The 26,311-nt window shown below is 44.6% G+C and overlaps 1 protein-coding gene across 1 annotated transcript in view; it reads right to left on the bottom strand.

Annotated features, from left to right (window-relative positions):
- Positions 1-7,951: 7,951 nt before the first annotated feature.
- The window catches only part of NLRP1 (NLR family pyrin domain containing 1), a gene marked incomplete at both ends in the record, with an annotated part of 98,962 nt that continues 80,602 nt past the window's right edge, over positions 7,952-26,311 (bottom strand). Inside the window, 5 exon segments of the mRNA XM_080677366.1 lie at positions 7,952-8,005; positions 8,008-8,327; positions 15,128-15,269; positions 18,042-18,167; positions 18,652-18,911. Coding sequence (XP_080533492.1) covers positions 7,952-8,005; positions 8,008-8,327; positions 15,128-15,269; positions 18,042-18,167; positions 18,652-18,911 — 902 coding nt within the window.

Below are 26,311 nucleotides of genomic sequence, written 5' to 3'. Positions count from 1 at the left end.
CAGATTATTACAGTTGTTCCTCTTTTTCCCCCCATAGCTCCCCTCCACCTGGTTCCCACCCCACCCTCTGCCCTTATCCCCCCCCCCAACTGTCCTCATCCATAGGTGTATGATTTTTGTCCAGTCTCTTCCCGCACCCCTCACACCCCTTTCCCCCCCAAGAATTGTCAGTCCGCTCCCTTTCTATGCCCCTGATTCTATTATATTCACCAGTTTATTCTGTTCATCAGATTTTTTTATTCACTTGATTTTTAGATTCACTTGTTGATAGATATGTATTTGTTGTTCATAATTTTTATCTTTACCTTTTTCTACTTCTTCCTCTTCTTAAAGAGTACCTTTCAGCATTTCATATAATACTGGTTTGGTGTTGATGAACTTCTTTTTTTTTTTTTTAAATAAATCTTTATTGTTCAGATAATTACAGGTGTTCCTCTTTTTTTTTTTCCCATAGCTCCCCTCCATCCGATTCCCCACCCCACCCCATGCCCTTACCCCCTGCCACTGTCTTCATCCATAGGTGTAAGATTTTTGTCCAGTCTCTTCCCGCACCCCTCATACCCCCTTCCCCCTGAGAATTATCAGTCTACTCCCTTTCTATGTCCCTGATTCTATTATATTCACCAGTCCATTCTGTTCTTCAGATTTTTTATTCACTTGATTTTTAGATTCACTTGTTGGTAGGTATGTATTTGATGTCATTTTGTTGTTCATAATTTTGATGAACTTCTTTAGCTTTTTCTTATCTGTGAAGCTCTTTATCTGACCTTCAATTCTGAATGATAGCTTTGCTGGGTAGAGTAATCTTGGTTGTAGGTTCTTGCTATTCATCACTTTGAATAATTCTTGCCACTCCCGTCTGGCCTGCATAATTTCTGTTGAGAAATCAGCTGACAATCGTATGGGTGCTCCCTTGTAGGTAATTAACTGTTTTTCTCTTGCTGCTTTTAATATTCTCTCTTTGTCTTTTGCTCTTGGCATTTTAATTATGATGTGTCTTGGTGTGGTCCTCTTTGGATTCCTTTTGTTTGGGGTTCTGTGTGCTTCCTGGACTTGTAAGTCTATTTCTTTCACCAGGTGGGGCAAGTTTTCGGTCATTATTTCTTCAAATAGGTTTTCAGTATCTTGCTCTCTCTCTTCATCTGGCACCCCCATAATTCGGATGTTGGTACGCTTGAAGTTGTCCCAGAGGCTCCTTATGCTATCTTCAAATTTTTGGATTCTTTTTTCTTTTTGCTTTTCTGGTTGAGTGTTTTTTTGCTTCTTTGTATTTCAAATCTTTGACTTGATTCTTGCGGTCCTCTAGTCTGCTGTTAGGTCTCTGTATAATATTTTCTATTTCAGTCAGTGTATGTTTAATTTCTAGTTGGTCCTTTTTCATATCCTCAAGGGTCTCGCTAAATTTATCGGACTTTTCTAGGAAATTCTTGGAAAACCTTATAACCGTGGTTTTGAACTCTATATCCAGTTGTTTGCTTTCCTCCATTTCTTTCATTTGTGATCTGTTTCTTTGTCTCCACATTTTCGTTGCTTCCCTGAGTTGGTAGAGTAGCTTTGTGTGCTAGGTGTCCTCTAGGGCACAGTGGCTCAGCCTCCCCAGTTACCTGAGGTGGACACTCTTGGTGCACCCCTTTGTGGACTGTGTGCTCAGCCTTGTTGTAGTTAAGTCTTTATTATTGTTGGTATCACTGGGAGGAATTGACCTCCAGGCCAATTGGCTGTGAGGATCAGCTGTGTTATGCTGGGAGAACTTCTGTGCTGGAGACACCCTTATGGGGCAAGACTTGCAAAATTGCAAAAGCCTCTGTGCTCAGCTTGGATGGGGTGGAGTTTCAGGGTGGAGCAGACAGCCTTGGCTTCCCATCAGCCCTGCCCTGTGAGGCCCCTGGGTCTCAGTGTCCCTCAGTAATCGCTGCAAGCACCTCTGAGAGAAAGCCGCCCTTGAGTTTCACCCGCTACCAGACAGTCCAGTTTCTCCCAGAATGAGTCTGGGTTCCCAGATTCTAGCCCGGAACTGGAGTTCAGCGCAGTTGGGAGCTTCCATCTTCCTCCCGCTTGAGAGAGCCAGCCACGCACTCAGCTGCCAGTCTTCTCCGCTCGCATGCGCGTCTCCGTACCTCAGCCTTTTGCAGCTCCTCTGAGTCTCAATGTGCTTTTCTCTTTCCTTCTAGTTGTAGAATTTCCACTCAGCCAGCTTTCCTGTGGTTCTGGATGGTGTCCGTTTTGTCTTTTAGTTGTAGTTTTGAAATTGTTGTGCGAGGCAGCAGTTTAGGTGTTTACCGATGCCACCATCTTGGTTTCTCCTCTATATTTAACTTTTTATACAACTGCCCAACTGTTTCCCAAAGTAGCTGCACCATTTTACATTCCCAACAATAGTGTATGAGGGTTCTATATATTTTTTAAAATATGTTTTTATTAGCTTTTTTTTTTTTTTAGAGAGGAAGGGAGAGGGATAGAAAGATATAAACATCAATGAGAGACATTGATGGGCTGCCTCCTACGTGCCCCCTGAGCATGTGCCCTGACCAGAATTGAACTGGGTACCTATTGGTTCAAGGTTTGATGCTCAACCACACCAGCCGGGCAAGGGTTACACATTTTGTACCTCTTAGCCAACTAGAAGCTCTTATAGCTGGAGTTGCTAAGCTGTGAGAATGTGAGCTTGCTGATACTGTTATCAGAGAATTGCACGGGTGGAATTTCTCCATTGCTCATGAAGTGGAGTTCTTACGACATCTTGAGAAAAAGAGTTTCCTAAGACTTGCATGAAAGAATGAGTGATTTTTATTTGTGTATAGTTATATCCCTCGGTTTGCAAAGTCCCATTTCCCCTAAACCAGTCCTGGAAAATGTGCAGCTGGGGCTTCAGTAGAACTAGAAGCAAAGCCGGTGTCCAAAGTTTTTGTTCCATGGTGGAGTTGAATCCGGCACAGCATCCAGCTAATTCCAGTCCATCAATCCACTGTGTGCGGGGTCCACATGTCTGTAGACCCTGTGGGCGAATGCAGGGTAGCATGCCCCCTGCAACAAGAGAGCCAGGAGAGAGAGAAAGCTCCTTTGTTCAGGAGTTTATGTATCTGGGATTTCACCCCCTTGCAGTGACCATACCCATTCTGGCCAATGCCCGGTTCCCAGGTGTGACTGACAGGTAATCACTTTCCCACATCACCCCACCTCACTGGGCATGCATCTATTGTCCAGTCCCTTCTCCCATCGACCTGCAGTGAACAGACCTGGAGAATGTTAACTGCAGCTTTCTGGCACGAATGGCATGCCTATATTATTTGGCCTTCCCTTTACTACTTTCCTGTTAATGAATAACCAAGTTATTACAACAGTATCAATACCAACAGCCATTCATTTGTTGCATCATTTATTTAATAAATATTTCCTGAGCACTCACCATTATGTGGTAGGCTCTGGCCTTGCAAGAAGTCCCTGACAGCTCTGTAAGATGAGAGATAGCACCCAGGTGATATTGTTTCAGTACACTCTTCCTGCCTCCCCCTGGGCCTTTCAATTGCAGGAGGTGGGGAGTTCCCTGATGGTAGTTTGAGTTGGGTCTGCTGCAACTGGCAGGGCTTGCCAGCGCACCCCTCCAACGCACTGGGACCCAAATAAGTCCTAGTGCTGTTCTCCCCACATTCCAACCAGCCTTGGAAGCTTGAGTGTAGCAGAGGTGCTAGGAGATGGTGGTGCCAGCAGTCTGTGGCAGTACCAATGGAAGCCAGAGAAAGGCCTGGTGGATGCCAAGAGGGTGGGAGGATGGTTCAGGTGAGGAGCACAGAAAGTTCAGGGTACACAAAATCAGATGTGGATGTAGGGAGATGGAAACAGGAAGAAGGGAAGAAAAGCAGCAACTCCTTAGCTATGTCTCTGGGTCTTGGGATTGTGGGAGCCTTTATTTTGTCACTGATTTTGCTTACAGTGGCTTCAAACTTTCATTTTCCACATATATTATGTATTAGTTTTTTCATGTATTAAGTTAAAAAAAACTCACACAGACCCCCACAATAATTGTTTCTTTTAAAAGGAGAAATAAAGTCCTGGGGAAGCCCTGTGCGCAGCTGGGATCCTGGTTGGCCCTCTACATTTTTTCTTTCGGGCCAAGCTCCGCTTTTGCCCTCCTGGCTCCCAGCAAGCAGCTCTCATTCCCTCCCTCCTGCGCTCTGCGTCCGGTTGCCATGAAAATAAACTAGGTTTCCGAGCAGAGACCTCCCAGATGCGGGCCCTGGAGCTCCCTGGGGTTGGAACCTGGGGGAGCCAACATCTGCCACAAGCCAGAGGCAGAAGGTGGAGAAGTGGCGCCTGGGTTGAGAGGTCCCCTGCCTGAGGAGGAGGCGCCCGCACTGGACCATTTTCTGAACCTCTCCATTTTTACCTATGCTGCTGTCGCCTTCTCCATCACCTCCCATCTGTTTACCTATATCCATGTACAGCGTGCCTGAGTGGCCAGGGCGGAACAGGGTGAGCGCAGGGCCGGTGGGGGGTGGGGGTGGGTTGAGAACGGAAAAGAAGGGCTCTCACTTTGTGTTTGGGAGACGTGCTGCGCGCTTTAGGTTTTTTTTGTTGTTGTTTTTTAGAAAATGAGATTTAAGCTTTCTGTGAGATGGCTCATAACTTTTTGTTTCGTTTTGTTTTTCTGATGGCTCATAACTTTTATAACATTTTTTAGGGAGTCACAACTCCCCAAAAGATTAAGAATCACTGCATTATTATGCCAACACCAAGACCACAACTCCTACCTATTACCTTCAAGGCCCCAACCTCATCCCAGCTCCGAGAAGCCGCCTCCTCCCACCTCCAAACCCCACGGAAGGTCCGCCTGCGCCTGGGCAGGGCGCCATCAGAGCCGAGGAGAAGCCAACTCACTTCCCGCTATGTGGCCCCGCCCGCACGCCGCTAGTGATTCTTATGAAGACCTAGACTTCCCAGTAATTCGTGCCTCGCCCGCCTCCTGCTCCTCTGCGGCAAGCTTCATCCCCCCCAAATCCCCCACCACCCCCGGTTACGGGTTACCACGACGCTGCTTTGGAGTGGAGCTCCCAGGGCTGCAGCCCCGCTGCCCCCTCCCAGTCTTCTCCTTGGAACTAGATATGCGGGCAACTAAGCAACAGCCCCGGGGAAACATTAAAAAACACCAAACTGTGTCACTGTCTCCTACGCGCCCCGCCCAGAGTCTGGGAAAGACCGCATATGGCGCCCTGCTCCCAAGGTCTGCGCTTTAGCTTTTATGTTTCTTTTCTTCTCCACTTGTCACTACCTTTGTCCATCAGTAGGAATGTCGAAGCAGCTGCTAATCTACACTAATAAAAGAGAAATATGCAAATTGACCATACTCCTTGCCACTCACCAGCCAATCAGGATTGAGTATGCAAATTAACACAACAAAGATGAAGGGTTAATTTTCATACACAGTGGTGGAGCAGCAGGGCAGGGCGGGACACCTGCTATGAGGGGGAGAGTGGGAGGTGGAGGAAGCTAGGGAGCTAGGGAGCTACAGGAGCCGTGCTCCGGCTGGAGCGGCAAGGAGTATGGTCAATTTGCATATTTCTCTTTTATTAGTGTAGATAAGACTGAAAGCTCTGGCTGGAGCGAAGGCCTGGGTCCTGGGTGCTGGAGGGAAACCAGTGCCCGTAGCCAGAGGAAGGCAGGCTTATTGCACGAATATTTGTGCAATGGGCCTCTAGTAATAAAATAAGGGTCTATATTTGCACCTGAACGTTAGCCAGGAGGGCAGTTAGATCCCAATATTTAGAATCTTGGGGTGCAGTTCGGCCCCATCTATAGTAAGATAACGTCCCAGACCCTACCATTTTGTGAAGTGGGGGCACGCGCAGGGAACCTATCATTTTGTGTTTAGGTTGCGCACAGCCTCGAGACTGTTCTCTAAGGGGTGAGCCAACCACTGCCTGCGGCCTTCCAAAGAGGTCTTTGGAGAGGGTGGATGCCCTGGCCCCAGCTGGGCATTGCTGCAGGAGGAGGCAGCTGTGCCTGGAGGCAGCTGTGCCCACAGACAGGTCTTTGAGCATGGGAGCTGGGGGACCTGAGCGCTCAGGGACTTTGCTGGAGTGCAGGACACAGGGAGCGGTCTTTGTCAGGGTAGTGTGCCCTGTTCCCACGGGTTCAGGCTGACCTGGACTGTACATTTTTCCTGCTTTAGGCTTTGCTGCAGCCACCACCGTCGCTTGCGAGCTGAGCAGAAGCCCATAGCCCGAGGAGTGTGCCAGGAATGGACGCTCCTCACTGAGTCCTGGAGGGCAGGACCAGAGGCTGCACACCTCCTGGGACGCAGGCCCGTAGCTTGCGGGCTTCGCAAATGGGGGTCCTGGCTGGGATCCTCGCAGACTGTGGCGGGAAACCTTTTACTGGTGTTGGGAGGAGCCTGGATGATGAAATCCAAGAGCTAAAATAGCTCAGGTGAAAGGTGGTATTCTTGTTAGGGGAGGCCAGGGAAGGAGAAGGATGACTCAGCTCTGCAGAGGGAAGGAAGATCGGCCTGTATGTGTGTGTGTGTGTGTGTGTGTGTGTGTGTGTGTGTGTGTATGTGTGTAATGACGGGGTGGGGAACAGTGGATGTGGGGGACAACCTACACAAATTGTAAAAGAGCATTGTCACTTGAGAATTCATTCGTTGCTTATTCAGCAAACATTGGTTCAATGTCTGTCCTGAGCCTGCTGTTGTAGTAGGCCCAGAGGGTGCACCGACTCAGGGTGCTATTAGGGGAAGTAGTGGGAATGTAGACGTTGGTTTTGACTGAGGGAATGGATGCAAGAAGGTCACTTTATTAACTAAGCTGGTGCAATTGTTAACGGATGCACGTGATGCTGCCCAGTTAGAGGCTAGCGGCTTTGTCAGTGTTGCCAGGTTTGTATCCAAATGACATTGTGTGGTGCAGAAATTGTCTTGTGGGAGCCCGAGCAATAAAGCTCTTTTCTCTGCGTATTGACCAGCCCTGAGCTCATTTTTGTATGCCCTAGGGGTGAAGCTGCAAAGACAGGGATCCCTGCCCGGGTCAGACTATGCCTTCCCAGGCCTGTTTTAAAGGGGGTGAGGTGTCATGGGAGCAAGGTTACAGGGAAATTCTAGGGGTGCAGAGGGCATGGCTGCTGATACTCTGGCTCTAATTAGTAGGGGCTGGCCCTGCAGGACCTAGAGTCCTTCCTCCTGGCTCTTCTCTGCCTTTTGTTGACCCATCACTTTCTGGGCTCATCCTTTCCTGCTCCTGCCTCCCTCTTTTCCAATAGCAGGCCTGCCCAATAGTCTGCCCTTGTCTTCCCATTAGAGCTTATGGCTTCCTGTGCTGCCCTTTGTATTGTCTCACAAGTCTATACACTGTATAGTCTAAATCTAATATCTCCCACATATAACGTCTCAATCTAGGGCCATCTGTCTACCCAGTATTCTGCTTTACTGTCGTGTAGTATCATGATATACAAATGTAGTATCATGATATGAAAAATGTATCATGATATACAAATATCTACTGGTCCCTAATAATAGGGAGGCAGCCTCGGAGCCCGTGTGGCATCATTGAGCATGGACATATAATGCCCAGCAAAGGTATCAATGCTCCATAACTTTAGGGCAAGAAGGCAACTCAAATGGAAATGTGTTTGTTTATATATTTATACTCACTGAGGACATGCTTAGAGAGAGGGAGAAGGAGGAAGGGAGGGAGGGAGGGAGAGAGAGAGAGAGAGAGAGAGAGAGAGAGAGAGAGAGAGAAAGAGAGAGAGAGAAATATAAGAAACATCAATCAGTTGCCTTCTGAACCTGAAACCCAGGTATGTGCTCTGACCAGAAATTGAACCAGCAACCCTTTGGTGCACAGGACAACACTCAACCAACTGAGCCACTCTGGCTGGGCGATGGCAATGTGTTTAGACTTGAAGAAACCTAGACCCAAAGCCTGGGCAGTCAGAGCCAGGACTCATAAGCAGGTGTTCAGACTTCAGCTGCCGAGCTTGTCAATAGCCCCGCTAGTCTTTTCCACTGGGACACTTCTCCCAGAGTTCCTCAGTTAGGTGAGGATGGGTCTCCATCAGGGCTCTGTAGAGCTGATTTTTGCAGGTCCAGTCCCAGGACTTGCTGAAGCTGAACAGCTTCCTCATCTTATCCGGATTGGTGGCCTCAGCCCGCACCCTCTCATACTGCTCCTCGCTTAGCACCTGTCCATGCAGCTTGTCTAGGACTGCATCCACCGATGTCACTCGAGCCACCAGGTGCTCCCGATGCTGGTCCACAAAGTGTGGCAAAGTAGGGGCATCTGGGGATGAAAGTGAGGCCAGTAATGAATAAGAAAGGGTTTCCATCACATCCTCTCCCTCTAATTCCCCAGCCTAACTCTTCACTCCCTTTATCTGCATCCCTGGCTCCTCCCTGATCCCCACACGTTTCATGGACCATCAGAAAGGTACCTCTGTCCTCCCTCATGTCAACTTCCAGCCTAACATTCTGCTGAGCTAAGGGTGGGGTCAGGTTCATGATGGAGACATTTCAGACTGTTCAGTGGAAGGTGCCAGAGCCATGATGGGCCAGAATAAAAAGAATGGGGGAGAACTCTGCCCTGGGGCACACACCACTCTCCAAGGACTGAACCCTTGTGAGGTTTAATGAGTCCCCTTTCTTTATCCCTTCCCTCCTTCTGGGACCAGGTAGCACACTCCAGAACTGCCATGGCTCCTGTGGTCTCTAACAGCTGTTACTGACCTGTCAGGGTAGCTGGAGGTCTGAGGTCTCCTGGAGGAAAAGAGATATGAATAAGCATCAGTATCAATGATAGTTATTAACACAAATGATAAGCCTTGAAACTCCTACCTACTTTTCTCTTTTGAGATTTATTCTGAGAACAAGCTACAGACTAATTCTGATAGAATAAGGATTAAGGGTTGCAAGTGCTCTTAGAGACAATGTTGACAAACCATTTCTTCATGCATATTGGGAAACTGAGGCCCAATTTTCCCCTTTACACCTGGTTTAATTCTGTCTTGGCCTGAATGGAACTCTGGTGGAAAAATAGCTGAGATCTTTGCTAGATATCTTCAACGATGAGATTTCCTTATTCTGAGCGTAAATCTACCTCCTTGACCTTTTTTGCACTTCGATTCCCACACTGTTTGTTCTGGAGTTTGATTTCAGAATCAAGAATTAACATTAAGAAAATCTTAGCACCTCAGAGTAATAGGTAAATTTCAATGGAAAAAAAGCAAACAAAAACAACAAACAGGGGATTAAATAATTACTTGCATATCGAGGAGGGGGAGTCCACAGCAGCCCCTGTGGACACTGCCAGAGTTTTTGAGCGGACCCAAGTTCAGTGTGAGCTGATAGTGTGGGAGGGAAGGCAAGCACAGGGGAGCTCCAGTTGTGGTGTTGGGAACAGCGGGTTCACTTGGATGGAAGAAGGAGGGTGTCCCACGTCCTCCATTCTGACTGGACAGTCTTAAGAGTCTATACTGACTCATCCTCAAATGGGCACATCTACTGAGGAAGGTGACTGAAAAGGCAAAGATGTTAAAATCCAAAATGTAAGAGGAATGATAGAAGAAAACAGAGAGGTTTAATTTGCACAGGAGGAGACTTAAGGGAGCCTATGATCCATCTTCAGGAGACTTAAGGACTTTCCCATGGGGTGGAGATAAATTCTTTTGTCAGCTCCAAAGAGCAGAATTAAGAAGATCATTTAACATAAGGATAAATTATAATACTGCTACTATTTATAACAAGGGTAGGGAATGTCTAGCCCATGGACTGTATAAAAATCATTTGGTTTGGCCCTGCCAAGGCATTAGGGGTGAGTTAATTAAATGTTTGACCAAAAATAGCAGGTTATGTGTGTGTGTGTGTGTGTGTGTGTGTGTGTGTGTGTGTGTGTGTTAATCTTCACCTGAGGATATTTTTCTATTGATGTTTAGAGAGATTGGGAGGGAGGGGGAGAGACAGAGAGAAACATGGGCCCTGACCATGTCTTAGGGATAGAGCCTGCAACCGAGGTCCGTATCCTTGACTGGAATCAAATCCAGGACCCTTCAGTTCACGGACTGATGCTCTATCCATTGAGCCAAAATGGCAAGGGCAGTAGGCTAATTTTTAAGTTGATAATTTTTTAAAATAAATCTTTATTGTTCAGATTATTACAGGTGTTCCTCTTTCCCCCCCCCCCCGCCCCATAGCTCCTGATTCCCCACCCCACCCCATGCCCTTACCCCCCGCCACTGTCTTCATCCATAGGTGTAAGATTTTTGTCCAATCTCTTCCCACAGCCCTCACACCCTCTTCCCCCTGAGAATTGTCAGTCCACTCCCTTTCTATGTCCCTGATTCTATTATATTCACCAGTCCATTCTGTTCTTTAGATTTTTTATTCACTTGATTTTTAGATTCACTTGTTGGTAGGTATGTATTTGATGTCATTTTGTTGTTCATAATTTTTATCTTTACCTTTTTCTTCTTCTTTCTCTTCTTAAAGAATACCCTTCAGCATTTCATGTAATCCTGGTTTGGTGGTGATGAACTCCTTTAGCTTTTTATTGTCTGTGAAGCTCTTTATCTGACCTTCAACTCTGAATGATAGCTTTGCTGGGTAGAGTAATCTTGGTTGTAGGTTCTTGCTATTCATCACTTTGAATATTTCTTGCCACTCCCTTCTGGCCTGCATAGTTTCTTCCGATAAATCAGCTGACAGTCATATGGGTACTCCCTTGTAGGTAACTAACCGTTTTTCTCTTGCTGCTTTCAAGATTCTCTCTTTGTCTTTTGCCCTTGGCATTTTAATTATGATGTGTCTTGGTGTGGTCCTCTTTGGATTCCTCTTGTATGGGGTTCTGTGCGCTTCCTGAACTTGTAAGTCTATTTCTTTCACCAGGTAGGGAAAGTTTTCTGTCATTATTTCTTTTAATAGGTTTTCAATATTTTGCTCTCTCTCTTCTTCTGGCACCCCAAAAATTTGGATGTTGGTACGCTTAAAGTTGTCGCAGAGGCTCCTTACACTATCTTCATATTTTTGGATTTTTTTTTCTTTTTGTTTTTCTGGTTGGGTGGTTTTTGTTTCCTCATATTTCAGATCCTTGGTTTGATTCTTGGGGTACATTGATCTACAGTTGAGTTTCTGTATATTCTTTATTTCAGACAGTGTATGCTTAATTTCTGACTGGTCCTTTTCCATTTTTTTGGCATTCTCATTAAGATCCTTAAAGGTCTCACTAAGTTCCTCAGAGGTTTTTAGAAGATTCTTGAGTAACCTTATAAATGTAGTTCTGAACTCTATGTCGTCCAGTAGTTTGCTTTCCTCCATTTCTTTCATTTGTGACATGTTTCTTTGTCTCCACATTTTGGCTGCTTCCCTGTGTTGATGGAGTGGCTTTGTGTGGTAGGTGACCTATAGGGGCTAGTAGCTCAGCCTTCCCAATCACCTGAGGTGGACACTCTTGGTACACCCCTTTGTGGGCTGAGTGCAAAGTCTTGGTGTAGTTAAGCCTTGATTGCTGTTGGTACACTGGGAGGAATTGACCTCCAGGCTAATTGGCTGTGAGGACCTGCTGTGTCTATAATGGCAGAACTGCTGCACTGGAGACACGCTTATGGTGCAGGACTTGTTTCAGTGGGGCTTTGGTGCTCACTGAGTCTGCCTCTTGAATGTGTCACTTATGGATGTGAGGAGTTGAAATCTGGTTTCTCACACTGACCACTAGGTACACTGGCTTCTGGATCTCCAATGGGGTGCAGGTCAGCTACTGTCTGAGGCCACCCAGCAGGAGCTATAGCGAGAACTACAGTTTTCTCCTCTTTGCTTGGGGTTTGGAGGTTTTGGAGCTGTCTGACCCGGGCTGCAAGTTTGCTAGGTTAAGCTGTGATATGGCAGGCCATTCATATGCTAAAGCCACTGCTTGAAGCTTGGGTGGGTTTGTAGGTTGTGCGGGGCGGGGTCTCAGGGCGTCACTAGGCTAGGGCGTGGCAAACAGCTATGGCTGCCAGTAAGCCTGCTCTGTGTCTCCAACCATGTCCCTACGTCCTGTGCCCCAGTGCAGTAAACAATTATTCCTGCACGCAGCTCTGCAAGCAAGCCACCCTCACTTTCTGACCCGATGGCATACAGTCCAGCTTCTCCCCGTAGGAGTTTGGGTCCCCTGCGTCTCCCCAGAAACTGGATTTCAGAGTAATCAGGGGCTTGTCTCCCTTCGGGTTGAAAAAAGCAACGCCTGCCGCCAGCCCGGATCGCGCGCCTCCATACCTCAGCTTTTCAGAGCTTGTGCACGTCTCAATGCTCTTTTCTCTTTCCTTCTAGTTGTAGAACTTCCACTCAGCCAGCTTTCCCGTGGTTCTGGGTGATAGACGTTTTGTCTTTTAGTTGTAGTTTTGAAATTGTTGTGTGAGGCAGCAGTTTAGGTTTACCTACGCCGCCATCTTGGATCCTCTTAAGTTGATAATTTTGTATGGCTCACAAATGATGTTATACATATCCAAATGGTCCTTGCAGAAAAAAGGTTCCCCATCCCTGATTTATAAGGACCACTGCATGAGATATGCATGTACATTAAGGATGTCAAACTCATGGCCCGCAGGCCATATGCAGCCCACAATGAATATTTTTGCAGCCCAGTCAATATAACGGTATGTAAGAAATGTTTTAATAAAAATTTCGTAATTTAATTTTTACAATATCCTGTTACACATAATTAATCGTATTGCATTCATTTCCCTTACATGCCTTATGTGCAGATTCACCATTTCTCTCCACTAATACTGGCAGCCGATTGCCATGTCATTAGTCTTGAACTGACTTGTTTGGTGTGAGCAACAGGAAATATTTCACTTTCGGAGAACAAGAAAAATAGGTTTGTTTGTGTTACACTTACTAATTTGTGCAGTTATTCAGTGTCTGGTAAGTTAATGTTCAAGAAAAAATATTAAATTTTATTAAAATATTCTATTATTTTATGTTAACGATTACTCACTTATTTCAGCCCTTTGTACTCAGCATGTCTCTATCAAAATGAACCTACGTTTCTATGAAAATTGAAGCTTTTGTTTATTTGCGACCCACATAAACTTAAACGTTGTTTATTTGGCCTGTGTTAGCCTTTGAGTTTGACATGCTTGATGTACATAATTTATTTAATCTTTCCAAGAATCCTACAAGTTAGGCAATATGACCCTCTTTTTATAAATGAGGAACCTGACACTCAAAAGGGTGAAGTAATTTTTCGAAGATCACCCAGCAAGTAAGAGCCAGAGTGAGATTCAAAGGAGGTCTGATGCTAGGACTGGTTAGTCCACACACCTGTGATTGCACCCAAGCCAAGACGAGTAAAAACCATTATCTTTCTCCTCCCTGGAAAGCCTGTTGTAGCACCTCAGGAGGCATATTCACTATATATATTTTTGTTATTGTTAATCCTTACCTGAGGATATTTTTCCCATTAATTTCCAGAGAAAGTGGAAGGGAGGGAGGAAAGAAAGAGAGAGAGAATGAGAGTGAGAGAGAATCATCTATGTGAGAGAAATACATTGATTGGTTGCTTCCCACATGCACCCTGACTGGGGCCGGGGATCGAACCTGCAACCTAGGTATCTACCTTTGACAGGGAATTAAACTGCAACCCTTTGGCCGAAACCGGTTTGGCTCAGTGGATAGAGCGTCGGCCTGCGGACTGAAGGGTCCTGGGTTCGATTCCGGTCAAGGGCATGTACCTTGGTTGCGGGCACATCCCCAGTGGGAGGTGTGCAGGAGGCAGCTGATCGATGTTTCTCTCTCATCGATGTTTCTAGCTCTCTATCCCTCTCCCTTCCTCTCTGTAAAATATCAATAAAATATATTTTAAAAAATAAATAAATAAACTGCAACCCTTTGGTCCATGGGCTGATACTCTAACTACTGACCTACACTGGCGAGGGCCAGATTCACTATGCTTTAACAGTGAACATGATCTGCTTTTTCCTAGAAGGACTTTTATTTTTAAAACATGTTTTTATTATTGACTAGAGGTCATGCACTGGAGGGGGGGTCCCTCAGCCCAGCCTGCCCCCTCTCACAGTCCGGGAGCCCTCAGGGGCAAGAGGTGACCTGGCTATCAGGGGAAGGCGATGTCCCCATCACACCTCTGCTGCTGCCACTGCTGGCAGCGCAAGCCTCGGCTGGCCCTGGTTACTTGAGATTTGGGTTGCCCTGGGCGGCTGGGCAGCTGCCATCTGAGACTTGCCTACACCTTGGGCTGGCCCTGGGCATCTGGGCAGCTGACATCTGAGGCTTGCCTACACCACAGGCCAGCCCTGGGCGGCTGGCGGGGCTTAGGGGACTGGGTGCTGCCATCTTGTGGCTGTGGGCGCCACCATCTTTGTGAGGGTGTGATGGTCAATTAGCATATTCCTTCTTTATTAGATAGGATTGCAGAGAGAGTAAGGGTGAGAGAGAGTTAGAAACATCAATGATGAGAGAGAATTATCGATAGGCTGCCTCCTGCATGTCCCCAACTGGGGATTGAGCCCACAACCCAGGCATGCATCCTGACTAGGAATTGAACCATGACCTCCTGATTCATGGATGGACCCTTACCCACTGAGCAACACCAGCAGGCCCTAGAAGGACTTTTGAGGGATTTTGCTTCTTGGGCGTGTTGGTGCTGGTTTAAGACACTGTAAAGTTACATTCATTCCTGAAAGTTCATTATTTGCTTACCTCGTCTACTTTGAAAATATCTAAATGATCCAGGTTAGTGTATGTGCTATTGCCATAACTGGCTTAATTCATACAACCATATAATTGTCTAGTTATTATTTTTTCATCTCATATCCAATCAACTATGAGAAATTTTGCCAAATGCCTTGTGGGTGTCAAAATCTGCTAAATCAAGGGCAGTGTAGAGACACCATGGTGCACGGGAGAGGGAATGGAGCTTAGAGTCAGACTAAATTTAATTCAAATTCTAGTCACACCAACTGCTATGTAACTAGAAAAAAAAATCGCATAAGTTCTCTGGGCTACTTCTTCTCATCAGCAAATTGTGATCACACACACACACACACACACACACACACACACACACACACACACACACAGAGGCAGACTCTTTTATTGACTTTCTGTTTCCCACCACTGAGCTCCCTGGACTTGTCTTGACTTTACCTGATTTCACCAAGGCCTCCCATACCACAGTCTCATCAACTTTGCTTTTAATCTGCAGCTGGATCCCCGACCCCAAATGACCAACGCAGAACTCAGTGAAGAGCTGGGGTTTCCCAGGGCTTCGATAGCAGAGCTCCAGTTCCTGTAGAAAAAGTGGTGATGTGAGAAGCCACCATTCATCCTGCAAGTGAGGTGTCTCCTCACCTGACACCTTCTTGGCCTGGCTCAGTTCCATGGGGACCCTTGGATGATCTCTACTGAAATTAATGCCATCTCAGGCACTGCTCTTCTTCATTCTCCACAAATCCTAACTCAGAAGGAAGAGGGCATGGCTGGGTACCCCATGGATGAGTCAGAACTCACCTATAATGTAGTGCTCACACATCCTATACCAGATCCCTCTCCCTTCATCTTGAACCAGATCCTGCTTCCTCCATTTCCCCCATCTTGAACCCAAATTCTCATTTCTCCAGCCCAAATCCTGTCTTCTTAATGGATCCTAAGCTTGACATACTTTTTTTTTTAAAGATAGTAACATCGTAGTTTATTATCATTACCAAGTATTATGTATTTTTTAAAAAAGATATATTTTTATTGATTTCAGAGAGGAAGGGAGAGAAAGAGAGAGATAGAAACATCAATGATGAAAATGAACCATTGATTGGCTGCCTCCTGCACGTTGGACTGAGCGTGCAACCCAGGCATGTGCCCTTGACCAGAATCCAACCTGGGACCCTTCAGTCGCTCTATCCACTGAGCCAAACTGGCTAGGGCTATTATGTATTTTTTTAATTTAAATTCTTTATTGTTTAAAGTATTACATATGTCTCCTCTCCCCACCCCCCACCCCCGCCCACCGCATTGACCTTTCCCTGGCCACTCCCATCTTGACACACTTTTAATCAACAGAAAATGTATATCCATCCCCTTTTCTAAATCACATTCAAGATGACTCCTGATTCCCAACTGTCTTTTAAAAATGTTCTCTCCCATTTCCCCACATGCAGTAAATGGCACTACTACCACTGAATATCCATATTCCATATTCAGGCATCATTTTTAATTCTTAGCTTTCTCGCTTCTCTTTCTCCTCCTCCTCCTCCTCCTCCTCCTCCTCCTCCTCCTCCTCCTCCTCCTCCTCCCTCTTCTTCTCCTTCTAGCTTTTTCTCTTATAAGTCAAGTTCTATTGGCTGTACTTGAAACATATACCCTTAATCCATCAACTTAACTTCATGCTTTTTCCCTAATCAAAGCATCTGCCAGTACCATAGCAATGGTCTTTTGATTTGTCCTTTGTTTTCACTCTTGTCTTCTTATCACCCATTCTTACCCAGCAGCCAGAGGCATCTATATGAAACTAAAGCAGCTCTTATATTACCAAGCAACAACTTCTGAGATGTTGTCATTGCACTTAGAACAAAATCCAAACTCCACATCAGGGCAACATAGTTGATGAGCCCTAGGGAACCTCTGTCTCTTGTGTGACTCCATCTTTCTTCTCTCTTTGCTACACTCATTAAGCTCTGCCACACTGACCTCCTATTTGTCATGTGGAGGGATCAGGGTGCCTGCTCCTCCATATCTCGGCACCTGAAGTGCTCTGTTACAAATATTCACCTCCCAGGACCCTTCTTGTCACTCAGGTCTCAGCTTATATGTTACTGCTCAAAGGTTCCTCCCCTCACCACCCAGTATAAAGCAGTCCAAGTCACTCTCTTAAGTGGCATAGTTGTGTTTTCCTCACAGCACTTCATGGTTCTTGGTCCCTTTCTTTAATTATGTAGGTCTCATCCACCAGAATGTCATCTTCCCAAGGGCAGGGCCTTTCTGTCTTGTTCACTGGACTATCACAAATGAAGACAGCATATGGTTGTAACTGGGTAAATGTTTGATGAATGACTGAATCATGTCTCCAATCCCTTGTTAAGATCTGACACAGCAGGGAAATGTAAGATATTCATTTTTGGATTCATGTTTCTCAACTTAAAAGTTATATAATTATTTCTCCTTACTGCTGGAAATGTATACCATCGGTCATTGTCACTTAAAGTGGTCCAAGGACTCATCTCAGAACAGAAGGGAAAAAAAGATTGACTCTGGTTGAACTGCAAACTACCATTCAGTTGAAAGTCTGACCCTAAGCAACAAATCTTGGCAATGGTGAACATGGATGAATGTCCAGTGGCCTGACGTCATTCCCTTTGGTGAAAAGGGGAAACCGAGAAAGGATAGAAGACAGCCCCTGATGTCCAAACCTGATGTGATGCTCACAACTAGACCTCATTGTTATTACAAACTAATCTGATGCTGCCATTTCTGCTGTGTTATCCTCCTGTTGAACACATACAATCTCACAATCGTCAAACTTCACCCCATTCCACTTCAAAATGAGCTATTTCAGCAATTATACCTTCACACCTGCAGTGCCTGCCCTTCCCAGAGAGAAAATGTATAGAGGTTCCCAATCATAGAATTGCCCTGCCTTCTGACAATACCAGATCTAGACCAAATCTTCATTTCCTTAGATCTTCCCCAAAATTACCCAACTAAGGCCCAAATCCTGAAATAGGTTATTTCTGTGTCTTTTGATGTGAGGGGCCCACAGTTCCCATTGGTGTGTGTTCTCTCACTGCAATGAGTAATAATCCCACTGTGTTCAGCTACAGGTGTGTTCCTGTTGGTTTTGCTTGAAGAGCATCCTATAGCCCAACACTTCTCACTTCCCCTAAGTCAAACCCCATTGTTATCCCTATCCTGAATATGAACCTGCCTCTTACTATCCTCCTTTCTTCCAATCTTTGAAGCTGTCTGCCCAACCTTAACTGGGCCTGCCCCTGGGGAAGCTCGGAAACCTGCCTCACAGCTATTCCCAAGCATGACCTCTCAGGGAGGAGGAAATATTTAGACTGCTCACCTCAGGGATTATTTTCAACTTGTCTGAACCAGACACAGTATATCGTGAGCCCATGTAGAGTGGTGTCAGCGGAGGCGGCTTGCGTATTTGAAAAAACTGGAACTTCTTTTCTTCATCATCTATGGCCTAAGGGGCATACAGACACTAATTAAGAAAGGAGGGTTTCTGTGGTTTAGTCCAGAGATTTCATCCTATGGAATCTGGTCTGAACAAGGTGAGGTGGTATTTCCACATATTTATGTGGGTGAAGGGGTTATATCACCCATGAACTCTCCCAACCCAATGACTGCTACACAGAGATCCCCACACTTGGCCAGTGCTGTGTTCAGGGTGTGAATTGGGGCATTGCTAGAGAAGAAGTGAGAATGGAGGAGTGGGTGCAGCTCTAGGTAGGGAGCCCTCCCATCCTTCTGACTCCTGGAAAGAAGCTGCAAAAGGTGTCTAGCAATGAGTAGTGAAGCAGTGAACCCAGTTGGGGGAGGCCTTAGGGACAGGAGACCAGTCCATGTCCCATACTTAAGCCCAGTTGACCCATCTAGGGGGCTCTCTGGATGCATGTCATGTCTCTGTCAGCCCATCCTGGCCTGCCCTTTCCAGCTATTGGGGCAACCTTTTGAATGGTGCAGTCACTGGGGATTAGGTAGAGGTGGAAGTTGACTTCCTTGGATTGGAGGCGGTAGTAGAGCAATACGTTGGAGATGATAGGAATGCACAGGGCTGTATGGATCATTCTCAGTAGAACACCTATGGGGGAGAAGCTAGGGTTCTTCAGGACTATGTAATGTGGCTCCACCGGGGCTGGCTTCTCCATGAGTATCCCATCCTCTTTAATGTGGGCCACTTGGAACCAGGATATGTCCACATGTTGCCCTGAAAAGAATAAATTTGAAAGGTGAGCATTTGGTGCCCTCACTGAGTCATGTATGCCTGGGGCAGTGAGGTCCTTAGGCATAGACTCAGTGGCCTATCTGGGGAACCCAGCAGGGAAGGCAGCATCCTGGGTCTGGGTCCTTTTGGGGTTGTGGGCAATAGGTTTTGAGAGTGGGAGCATCGCGAGAAGCCACTCAAGCCAAACCTTTACAATAGCCTAGCTTCTCCATATTTTTCCTCTATGGAATTTGGCTGTGTTCTTGGCTTCTCAGCATTATTTGGTCAATGTCTTCTTTTCCTTTAATGCTTATGTCTAATTGTTTCTAAAGTCTATGAGCTACTTGATAATATTCTTACATACATTCATTTTCTGCCCAAATCAGCCAGAATTGGTTTCTTTGATTGCAGCCAAAATCTCTGACCAGTGTACCAGGTGTGGATATTGTCACCACAATAGAGAGCTTGAGGGGTGAAGGCTGGTAGTGTGAGATACTAGCCTAAATGTCAGGAGTCCTGGCTCCATCCCTGTGTTGCCTGGCAATTGCTGCAATGCAGGCCATTTCTGGGCAGCACAGGGAGATCCAGCAAGGCTCACAGGCCCTTGGTCTGCATGGGCACCAATCAGCACATGGCTGACTGATTTAATCCCAGGAGCGGCTGTGGAGACTACAGCTAAAGTTTTCACATTTATTAATTCCTTTTTATGTGTGTGTGAAAAATAATATCATAGTGGTGTACACCACCTGACAAAATGCAGAAATATTTACATCTGATCTTACCAAACAGTACAACTATTATTATCATCTTTCCCTTTTTCATTAGTCTTTCTCTGCAGCAACACCTTTTCATTTTGGCCATGTTGCTTTGCCTTTCCCAAGCTGGTTTAAATTGCCCTCCAAGAGCCTGTGGACCTTTCTAATGACTGCAGTACTTGATTCCTCCTAGTGGATGTAGCATCCCTAGTTCACTGCTTCTTGTTTTAGTGTTGAGGTTGCTTCCACCTCTTTGCCATAATAGATAGTCCTGCAATGCACATGTTTCTGCAGAGAACTTTTCTATTTCCCTTGAGCTATTACCTTGGAATTGTAAGTCCCAAGGGATAAGAAAGTGTGTGAAAGGATGTGAGTAATCCTATGACTTGCCAGGTTTTGCCAAATTGCTTCTCCAAGAGGTGGTGCACTTTGCACTGCCTTGGTGACACTAATTGGATGATGTCACCTCACCCTCCATAGAATTGGAATGTCCTCATGTGTCAGATCGGGGAACTGAAGCTCCTGGAGGGAAGTGCTTTTTCTAAGGTCACGAGTCAGCTACAGCCCTGGGCTGAGATCTGTGCTCTGAGACCATAGTTCATGGCACTTAAACTCTGTGCCACACTAATTTTGACAGAATTCTGGATGGTGCTGTGTGTGTATCCAACTTGCCTTCTTGCTATGGTGACCAGCTGTCCTGGCTTGCCTAGGACTGAGAGGGTTAAGAACTGCACAAAGCACCTCACCAATGAGGGTAAAAAGCAGCTAGTGCCAAATTCCTAAATGAAGCCACTATTAGTCACTGAGGTCATTGTTTCCAGGACAACAAGAAGCTTCAGCCCAGAAAGCAGGCGACAGGGATTCCTGGGGTCTTGGTTTCCTGGCTGGGCTCAGCACAGTGAGCTACAAGACTTTGTGCATTTTGCCTCTTGCTTTTTGTATAGTATCCCAAAGGAATAGTCCTGACTGATTATAGGGTGAGGTCCAGAATTTGGCCTAGGGAACGCTGGTGGATATGGGCTTGGGTAGACCTGGGGTGAGTATTGGTGTAGCTCTTTTCCTGCAGGTAATATACCTGGGTTAGAATCTCAGTTCTGGTCAAGTATTTTCACCTCTCTGAGCTTCAGTTTCCTCATAAGTATATCAATCAAGATGACATGAGCATATATAGTATGTAGCTGACTTGTATGATATTGGACACAGAATGCTCAGTAACTGTCTACAGTTGTAATTATTAACCATGTCCCAGGACCCCTCAAAGAAAAGTGCCACCACTTGGTGAATTCACTCCTGTCCAGATGTGGCTTTCAGTATCAAAAGCTTAGGCTAGATTCCTGTATACTTGAACAGTTTCCTCTTCTTTGGGTAAATCCCATTTCCTAAGCCCACCAGAAGGAGGTACAAGACTGACCAAGGCATGGCTAGGGTGTCCTCATGACAGGGAGGGGCCAACTCACCCACCCCCAAGATAGTAGTATGATTTGGGAGCAGAAGCTAAGGCACATCTTGTCCTCTTGGGCCCTGTTGGTACATTCTGACCCCAGGCCTTAGACACATGAGGTTTTTCCTCCTGGAATACCCTGGTGTAGAGCAGGGAGTAGCTTTGTAGCCCTGAGCATACCAAGCCAATAACAGACCTGGGCAGAGCTGAATCTATTGACTCTATTGGCCAATCCCTTAATTCCCTGACAAAGCACTTGGAGATGCCCGGGGCCAAGGTCTCACTTTGAAGAATGGGCAAAATGTTTGTTGTGGTGGTATTATTCATCACTCTATAGATGGTCCCAGGTGGGAAGAATTAACCAGTCCCAGCTTGTTGTGAGAGCCCTATGCACCTTCTCCTTAACTTTTCACATGTGAATGGGCCTCTACAGAGTCTGACCTATTTCTCATCTACCTCTGTACCCTTGGGACTGGCCTCTGTTGCTCCTGCACCCAAGCTCTCCCCCTGATGAGTAGCTTGAATTGCTTACTAAACCTTTGGTCTCAACAAATTAATCTCTTCTGGGTCTGGTCAGTTCTTTGCTTTTTTTTTTTTTTTTTTTTTTTTTAGCTTTCTCATTCTATTTATTTTTCTATTAGTTTGTAAATTCTTCTTACATACACATGCACACACACATATACATATAAATAGTATATATTTTAATGTCCATACTTAGAGCCTCAAGTAAATCAATGCCTCTACCTAGCAGTGATACTAAATATATTCAACTACTAGAATGACATTTTAAATCAATATTTCAATCTATATAGTCACGCACTGCTGAACTATGGCAATATGTTCTGTGAAAAGCATCTTTTAACAATTTTGCCATTGTGCAAACATCAGAGTGCATGTACACAAATCTAGATGGTATAGAACACTACACACCTAGGCTATATGGAATACCATCATTGTATATGTGGTCTGTCATTGACCAAACCATTGATATATGGCACATGACTATAAATGAAGCATTATAGTTATATACCCCTTTATTATATAAATAAGCTATATATATATCAAAAAAGTGATTTCAATTTATATAAGCTATAACATGAGCTGTTTATTAAATCATTCCATCATAATTCCATCAGTTCCTGTCTGAGTCATGGTTTGACATGGAGAATTGCATCAAGTTCTTCTAACTTTCTCACTAAATTGATAGACATTAGTTCTGTGGCAACCAGCATTGGCTGGGTGTGCATCTCATGGCCTGGATTGGAAAGCCTGTGCCTCAGCCCCTGCCACCAACACTGCTCCTGCTAACAAACAGGCTCAGACTTTGCTGCGTATCCCTGAGTGATGTGGAGAGACGCTGCCTCAGCCACCCCATCCATGCCTGCACATGTACAGGCCCCATTACTTGTCTCTGTGGCCAATACTGGATTATGTTGTCAGGTCACTTGTAGTCTCAAAAAGTGGAAAATTTATCTTTCCTAATCAGTATTGAAGTATTTCAGCATTTTAACCCAGATGGCAGTTCTAGTGCAGCCTTCACCCTCTTGTGAACTATACTAAGTCCTTCATATTTTTTAACACTCAACTTGCTATTGTTGTCAGCACTTTATTCTCTCTCTTTTTAAAATCCCCACACATCGGGCATTATTATTATTGCTTTATCTAGTCATTGGTTTGTTAGATTTACCCAGATGTGTCTCAGTATCTTTGCTGATCATTTCATCTTGCACCCCATTCTTTCTATGTGTGATCATTTTGCTTGAAGTACATCCTTTAGACTTTCCTTCAGTAAGGATTTGTTAGTGGAAAGATATCTTGATTTTAGTTTGTTTTAAAATGTCTATTTTAGAGGATTAAAAATGGTGGTAGACTAAGTGGATGCTGCATGGACATGCTCCTAGGAACAAATTGGAATTACAACTAAAATATGAAAAAACTTCCTGAATAATCAGTGGAAAACTCGCAGGAGAGAACCCTGATACCTGAGGGCCAAAAGTGGAGACTGCATAGAGACTGGTAGAAGGGGCGGAGGTGCGAAAGGGCTGGCCTGGCGCACACATACAGCAACTGAAGACCTGGAGAGATATCCCAGCTGTGGGGGGTTGCCACTGAGACCTCTGAGATCTAATACCCAAGCTCTCCTTCACCCCCAGCAGAGAGCACTAAAACTGGGAAGAGTACCACATAACATCTGGCTGTGAAAAGCAGCGGGGTGTTATCTGCCAGGGAGTGACAGCTAAAATTTCAGGCACCCTCTTAAAGGTCCAATGCACAAAATTCCCTGTGGAGCCACCCACCTTGTGCTCTGGCAGAGGGAGGGTGAAGTGGACTGGAGCTGTGAGAGCAGAAGCCAGGACTGGGGACTCGGAGGATAGAGCTCAGAAGGCAGACACCCCAAGTTTCTTGGGCTGAGTCATTCCCTCACACAGCAGAGGTCATCTTTCCCACATAGATATTTGCCTTGCCTGAGGGGAAGACAGTTGACACACCCTATTGGAAAACACCTTGCTCTGAGGCCACTTACGACAATTAGCCTCCGGACAGAAGCAACTGCCCCACCCTCTTGAAAAAACTCTTGATACACCTGAGGACAATTGCCTGAGGAGCAATTCAAGTTGGAATCCTATTAGCCTGCCTCTGGAGGTTTTGAGTCTTTGCCTGATCTAATTAGTCAGAAACAGCCTTTAACACTATCCTGCACTAGAGATTGAGAGGTGTAGAGGATTTAGCTAATACATAGTCACAAACCCAAATAGACAGCCAAAATGAGGAAACAAAGAAACAATCCCCAAATGAAAGAACTAGAGAATTCTCCAGAAGAAGAGTAGCTGAAGCAGAGATAAGAAATTTGTCTGAAATCGAGTTCAGAGTAATGATGAAAAAGATGCTCAACAGCATGAAAAAAGGTATAGTAACTATGAAAAAAACAACAGTCTGAGATAAAGAATGACATAACACAAATAAAGAATACATTGGAAGGCATACATAGCAGATTAGGAGAAGCTGAGGATCAAATCAGTGATTTAGAAGACAGAGTTGAAAGTATCAATCAGAGAACCAAAAAAGAAAAAAACAATTAAAAAACAAAAGAAGAGCTTAAGGGAGCTGTGGGACAACATGAAACGTAACAATATTAGAATAGCAGGTGTGCCAGAAGAGGCAGAAAGGGAGAAAGGCATAGAGAAGGTGTTTGAAGAAATAATGGTAGAAAACTTCCCTAACCTGGTAAAGGAAAATGTCACACAAGTTCAGGAGGCACAGAGAACCCCAAACAAGAAGAAACCAAACAGGCCCATGCCCAGAAACATCATAATTAAAATGCCAAAAATTAAAGACAAAGAGAGAATCTTAAATGCAGCAAGATAAAAGAAAACTGTTACCTACAAAGGAGTCCCCATAAGGCTGACACCTGATTTCTCTTCAGAAACTCTACAGGCCAGAAGGCAATGGCATGAAGTACTCAAGGTAATGGAAAGCAAGAATATGAGACCAAGATTACTATATCCAGCAAGGCTATCATTCAAAATAGATAATCAAATAAAGAGCGTCCTAAACAAAAAGAGGCTAAAGAAGCACATCACCACCAAGCCAGCATTACAAGAAATGCTAAAGGGACTGCTATAATGAGGAGAAACAGAGAGAGAAACCTAACCACACAGAATTAAAATGGCTATAAATAAGTACTTCTCAATAATAACCTTAAAGTAAATGGATTAAATACTCTAATCAAAAGGCATAGGGTAGCTAAATGGATACAAAAACATGACTCAACTCTATGCTGTCTACAAGAGAGCCACCTCAAAACAAAAGACACACAGAGGATGAGAGTGAAGAGATGGAAAAAATGTTTCCATGCAAATGGGAAAGAAACAAAAGCTGGAGTAACAATACTCATACCGAACAAATAGATTTTAAAATGAAGACCATCACAGCAGACAACAAAGTTCATTACATAATACTAAAGAGATCGATCCAACAAGAGGATATAACCCCTGGTAAACATATGTATATGTACCCAATATGGGAGCACCAAATATATAAAAAAACTTCTAGAGGACTTTAACAGAGAGATCAACAACAATACAGTCACAGTAGGTGACTTTAACACCCCTGTGACTTCACTGGATAGATCTTCCAGATAAAAACTTAACAAGGAAACAGAGACTCTAAAGGACACACTGGGTCAGATGGATTTATGTGACATTTATAGAACATTTTACCCTAAAGCTGCAGAATGTACAAATTTTCTCAAATGTACATGAATCATTCACAAAGATAGACCACATGTTAGGGCACAAAATAAGTCTCTACAAGTTCAAGAAGATTGAAATTATATCAACCATCTTCTCAGATCACAGTGGAATGAAATTAGAAATCAACTACAGTAAAAACACCCCAAAACATTCAAACACATGGAGGCTAAATAGCACGTTATTAAATAATGAATGGGTTACCAATGAGATCAAGAATGAAATAAAAAATTTTCTGGAAACAAATGAAAATGAACACACAACAACCCCAAATCTCTGGGACATAGCAAAAGCAGTCCTGAGAGGGAAATTCATAGCACTACAGGCATACCTAAAAAAAACACACAAACCACACACAATGCCCCCCCCTCCCCAAAAATAAAACACCACACAACAACAACAAGAAAAATCAGCAATAAACTATTTAACCCTACAACTTAAAGAACTAGAAAGAGAACAATAATAAAACCCCAGAGTAAGTAGAAGGAAGGAAATAATAAAGATTAGAGCAGAAATACGTAACATAGAGACTACAAAAACAATACAAAAAACAATGGAACCAAGAGCTGGTTCTTTGAAAGGATAAACAAAATTGATAAGCTGTTAGCCAGACTCATCAAGCAACAAAGGGATAGGACTCAAATAAATAAAATCAGAAACAAAAGTGGAGAAGTAACCACTGACACCACAGAAATACTAAGGATTATAAGAAAATATTATGAACAACTATATGCCAACTAGCTGGAAAATGTGGATGAAACAGACAAATTCCTAGAAAAATATAATCTCCCAAAAGTGAATCAGGAGGAATCAGAAAACCTGAATAGGACAATAACAACTGATGAAATAGAAGTAGTAATAAAAAATCTCCAATCAAACAAAAGCCCAAGTTCAGACAGCTTCACAAGGGGAGATTTACCAAACATTAAAAAAAGAACTAAAACATATACTCCTTAG

This window comes from Plecotus auritus, assembly GCF_963455305.1.
Source record: "Plecotus auritus genome assembly, chromosome: 7".
Taxonomy (NCBI): Eukaryota; Metazoa; Chordata; class Mammalia; order Chiroptera; family Vespertilionidae; genus Plecotus; species Plecotus auritus.
This window is presented reverse-complemented; position numbering and strand designations above follow the sequence as displayed.